The 5788-nt window shown below is 39.6% G+C and overlaps 1 protein-coding gene across 1 annotated transcript in view; it reads right to left on the bottom strand.

Moving 5' to 3' along the window:
* Nucleotides 1–1134: 1134 nt before the first annotated feature.
* LOC103776333 (OTU domain-containing protein 7A-like) overlaps nucleotides 1135–5788 on the bottom strand; it is a gene marked incomplete at both ends in the record, with an annotated part of 22245 nt that continues 17591 nt past the window's right edge. The window contains 2 exons of the mRNA XM_008943843.1: nucleotides 1135–1353; nucleotides 4323–4505. Coding sequence (XP_008942091.1) covers nucleotides 1135–1353; nucleotides 4323–4505 — 402 coding nt within the window. The remainder of the gene's footprint in view (nucleotides 1354–4322; nucleotides 4506–5788) is intronic.

The following is a 5788-nucleotide window of genomic DNA, read 5'->3' as shown; positions in this document are numbered from 1 at the left end:
AACCACCACAGTTTTCTTGATAGGTGACTTGAGAGTTTTCATACTTCATCGTTTCCTGGTAGCACTCCTCCTCCATTATTTTACACTGCTTTGCTCCCGCCCAAGAAGAAAGCCTTCTGAACACTGTTCGGTTTTGTTGTTGTTTGTTGTTTTTTTGTCTGTTTGTGGTTTGGTGTTTGCTTTTTTTTTTTTTTTTTTTTAAAGTATTTAATGTTTGATGCTATTATCTAAGTATATCCTGCTTTTCAAATACCAAAGCCAAAAACTGAGCATATGACAACACAATGCTAAGTACTCAGTGTGATACCAGATTAGCAGAGGTCCTGCCTAAATACTCTGATGCAGTGCCCTGATCAATAACAAGTAACAGTTGGCCAGTTTGAGCACGGCGTTACACAAGCCAGTATAGCAATCAACAGAAAAGAGCAACTGGGTATTTCATATTCCACAGGCAGCGATGAAATCTGATTTTTTAACTCCTTTATATATATATCACTGGAGTTGGGCATCTCGTTATACAGATATGTTCATTTTGTGGCTCTTTAATACAGTTGCTACTTCATAAGGTACAGATACTAATTATAAACACATTTCTCTGTATTTTTCAAAACTGACTTCAAACTACTAATAAATCTGAATTAGAATTGGTTTTAAATGTCTTCATTTTTCCCCATGACAATAATGAAGCATTACTTTATAATTATTTACTCACTAAAAATAATAATTAATATATAAAACCCGTATTTAAAACTATTTTCTCAAGCTGCAACAGAACATGAAGATGTTTCTTTTGTTAGACATTGCAATGCAATTTCTTCACAAGAACTGGAAGTATCAACCCCCTCTGGCCATTCAGGCTCACATCCTTCCCTACTGCATGACTTCCCCACCAGTCCTCCTTTCCTTCCTCCCTGAATTTGTTTTATTAAGTACATTTGACTGTTCTCTCTGTAACAGTTTAGAAGAATAGAGGATCAGGCTCTGTGTCATTTTGCAAAGAGCACAGTATTTGCCTTTACTCTTTGGCATTTATTTCCCGTGCAGGATGCGCAATCTCCAGAAATGAAGCATGATTAGAAATGCCAACCAAAATGTCACATTGCCCAGCTGCTGACATCTGAAGTATTCACCCACCTGCTTGCTCCAAAGCAACCATTGTTGCCTGCTCAATTAAGTCTCGTTCAATGAAACTTCTGAAATCTTCACTGTACACGCTAAGGTCTGGTAGCTGGAATGTGTAGATGGGCATCTCCAGAGGGAACTGTTCATTGCTGCACTCATTTGCTACATGTGATCGAGCAAGGGAGACTATGGCTGAGCTGGCGTGCGATATACCTCTGGAAAGACGCTTTTCTGTAGGGGAAAGCGAAGAGATATTACAGCCTGTAAGACTGCAGTAAAACACCAGTCAACAGCAACCCTATTGAATGTCCATTCATTTAATTTAAGAATTTATTCCTCTTCTTGTTTGTTTCCTTTTTGGGGTTATTTCCCTACTGTAAAAGATTGCTGAGTTCTTACTATGGATCTCTATGGCATGTCACAGGAACTTCACCGTCCTTCTAGCAAAACAGATACACAGTAAAAGTAATGAGATATGAAAGATGACTATTCCTATAAAATTTTTTTAAATGTATTTCAGGCTTCCAAAGATGTATTGGAAGAAACATTTACTGGCAGACAGATGATAATTAATGTTTAGACCTCTTAAGCTGACCTCTTGTGAATCAAAAAATCCAGCATTCTCCAATCATTTCTTATCAAATTTGCCTGTTTTAATCTCAGAACAATCCACCTGACAGCAACTTTAACATCATTATGTTGAATTTAAGACAAACCCAGGTTTTATGCGTATGTTTTTTTTTTAAAATCCTGATCTGAGAAACCATACATAGTTCAAAAAGAATGATGACATTAACAAGCCAAGAATTTTATTCAAATAACTATGAGCCAATACCATATATTTCACTGAACTTCTCTGTGGACAAATGCTATATCATAAACAATAAAGGGCCATTAAAGCAAAATAAGCATTAGAATGTTAAGAAAGGGACAAAGTATTACTATATCATTTCACTTAACTACATGGCCTCGGCCTGCTCTCAGCAAATGGGTAACAAAAATACTCTTCAAGTGCTTAAACCATCGAATCATTCAGTCAAACCAGTAAGAAGTATTTTCCCTGTGTTTAGTTTCTACCCTGTACTCCTGTTTATATTTTTTAAAACTGTAATTAATATGTTGTAGCTGCTTGAAGTTTACGGACATCAAATGTTATTAGTCTTCCCTCTCAGAAGTTTAACATTCAGCATAAAGTTTCTTTCTGCACTCCTTGGAACCATGGTACCACTGTCTTTTCTGTACTTCAGACAGACTTGATTTCAGGTCTCCTGCAGAGCTCTGCTCTTTTGTAGCCATCCTTCACCAAGGGATGACCTCAATACCAGAAAGTCTCCTGGGCATTTCACTGTATTTTGTTAGTGACTTGAAACGAGGTTTATGGAGTTTCTTACAGTTTTGAATATGTAGAAAGCTTCCTCGTGGGATTTACATAATGTTAGGTTAGATAATTTTTTCACTGATTTTCCTTGGAAATGGGTACCTTATTGCACTGCAGACTTTTGTAAAAAAACTATTTGGTGCAACTTCACCTCCGTAGTTTCATAAATACTACCATAAACTAGCCTTTAGTGATCAACTCTCAAACATGTACAATGCTGTACTAAAATAAAAGAAGTCCCTGTACTTCTGTGCCTTCAGAAATTAACAAAGAAGCTTAAATGCAGCTTATCACTTAGGTTAATAGTGGTTTTAAAACATCTCACACTGACTAATGGTTATTTTAAAACTCCTTTTCCTGGTATTTGTGCACTTTTATTTCTCTAATGCATCAAACTTTTTCTAATTTCAAGAGCTAAGTTGCACTCGCTAGAATATCCTATATTGGGAAGAGGGGTAAATGGCTTGATTACATTCCCCTTTATTTCTTCTCCCTGTACATCTCAGTTACATCACTTTTGCACAAAGTGATAGCATCTTCATTTGACAGCCCCTTGCTACCACTCCATCACCCCTTCCCACCATGGTCCAGCCCTCACCTGTTGGCTGCATCCTCCACTTCAAGTACTTGGTCCGTAATAAGACCCTCCTGTCCTTGCTTTGCTCTTCCCTGAACATTCTCCTCAACCCAGCTGCACATTTCTGTCTTGTTTCTCATCATGAGCTCATCAGTTATATGATAAATTGGTGGCTAAGTTACTGTCAGGCCAGGCATTTAATGCCAGACTTACCCTATGCTACCTACTACACTCACTGAAAAATCAAATGGCCATTTCAGTGTAAACTGGGCAGTTTACTAATATGGAACATCAGAGTGAGCTATACCCTAAGAAGGATGAAGGGGCACTACAGTGTGCTACTCTTCCTCCCTTGTATTCAGTGCTTTTAAGGAGTTTTAAGATGCACTAAACTTCCTTTTCTACCAGTGGAAGTTATCAGTTTTTTAATATAAAAAGCTTTACTGACACTCCTAAGTACTGATGCCATTTCCTGGTTAATATGAGGGAAGAGCTAGCAGAAGAAGGAAAGACTTTCTGTTCCTTTTAATGATTGCATAGAAAGCCATCACCAAGTTAGTGCTATTACATCCCTACATGACAAGCTGTCAGACCTGTAGATTTATTTGGGGGCAATCAACGGTTTCTTGATAAATTTATATTAAAAAACAAAAAGCATTCCAACAGTCTGAGAGAGATAAGAGATGTGAAATAAAAGTTATAAGAGTTGTGCAAATGAAAAAGTCAATTCTAATGATTATCGTCCAACACTGGAAATAACTGACAGAGGCAGTCAACTAATTTTTCTTAATTCTATTTGGCAGGGTATACAAGGTTGTCCTTTTTTCCATGGAACCACAAAAGAACAAAATTTTAAAGCTGAAAGTTATGCACAGATTTCATACATCTTAATCACATACTGTAACAATTCAAAGACTGAAATATGGAATTTTTTTAACTTTTTTTTGTCTCAAACACAGAAAACTACATACAACAGTGGTCTGTAACACTCAATATCCTTTCGTATGTAACACAGGAGTGCTTGGGGACAACATTTTTTGTACTTGAATCACACATTAGAGAAATAATTTGCAGAACTGAGGCAAAGCTCATGGCAACAGAACTGGGAAACACGGGGTCCAGCAGCAGCTCTGTGAAACCCATCACAATGGCAGAGTTCACAGGCTGATGGAAAATGACTTCCAGCTCCCTGCAGACAAGCTAGAAAGATGCTTGTCTGCAAAAACCCTAGAGGAGAGGTCTTACCTTGAGCAGTGTCATCCTGCCTTTGCAGGCAGGGCCGCTCAGCCTTCGTCACCTGGGGAGGCTGCTCTGGCTCCTGCTGCTTGCAGTATTTGCCCTCATTGAACACCTGTGGGAGGTTGGCCGTGTGCACCTGCCGGAGCTGCTCATAATCATTTAAAGCCGCCGTCAAGTCCCAGTTTTTGCCTGCCAAATAGCAAAAGGATATTCTGCTCACATCTATATGTAACCAGATTGGTAACCTGGAAATCATCTTTATATGGACTTCAAATATTAACTTAAATAATCAGTCTTTCTTAAAGCTTCAGCAAGGAAACTGGTTCTTCGGATAAAACATTTTACAATGACTCCTTCCTCAACAAAAACACACAGCTGATAAACACCTTGAAAGTACACGGCAAACAGACAAAGATAGAACTTTTTTTTAATGTATATTTTCATTTTCTTTATATCATAATTGGAGAATACCTCAGGAAAGCTCTTGTCCAACCCTCTGCTCAAAGTAGGGTCAGCTGTAAGATCGGACTACGTTGCTCAGGGCTTTATTAAGTTCGGTCTTTAAAGTGCCATGGATGGAGGCTGCACAGCCTCTCTGGGCAAATTCTTCTCACATCCGACAGTGTTCATGTGACCTATGTCCACACAAACTTTCTCATTTCAACTTATACCCATCAGCCTTGTCTTCCTGCCACGCACCTCTGTGAAGAGCTCAGCTCCAGCTCCTTAGTAACCCTCTTTCCGGCACTAGAAGGCTGCTGTTAGATCCCCTCAAGGCCTCCCCCTGCCTTTCTAGCCTGAACACGCCCCACTCCCCTCAGCAACTCTGCACAGGACTTGTGCTCCAGCCCTCAGCAACTTTTGTGGACTTACCCTGAACTCAATCCAATTTACAGCTGCTTTCCTTGGATTGGGAGTGGGGAACAAAATCAGGGACAGTATTATAAATCTTGCAAGGAGTGCTGAGTAGTGAGGTATAAATTACTTCACTCGGTCTACAGACTATGGTCTTGTTGATGGAATTGCGTATTGCTGGCTTTCCTAGCTGTCAGGGCACATGGCTGCTTCATGTGCAGCTTGCTGGCTACCAAGACCTCCAGGTCTTTTCCCCTCAGTCCTCTATCATTGCATGGGGTTCTTCCTTTCCAGGTGCAGAACTCCAGTGATCATCCTTGTTAAATTTCATCAGATTCCTACTGGTCAGTTGTCTTGCACTGTCTAGGTTCCCCTGGATGACAGCTCTGCCCTTGAGAACATCAGCCAGTCCTCCCAGTTCATGCCCTCAGCAGATTTGATGTTGCCTCACTGATAAAGACTTTAACATGTATAGACCTTAGGTACAGCATCTGTTACCAGCTTGCAGGTAGAAAGCTATCCATTAACCATTACCCTCTGAGCCTGACCATCAAAACTGTTATTTGCCTATCTAGTTATCCACCCAGCCAGACTGTAACATCCTAACTTGAACATAG

This window comes from Merops nubicus, unplaced genomic scaffold, assembly GCF_000691845.1.
Source record: "Merops nubicus isolate BGI_N331 unplaced genomic scaffold, ASM69184v1 scaffold44220, whole genome shotgun sequence".
Taxonomy (NCBI): Eukaryota; Metazoa; Chordata; class Aves; order Coraciiformes; family Meropidae; genus Merops; species Merops nubicus.
This window is presented reverse-complemented; position numbering and strand designations above follow the sequence as displayed.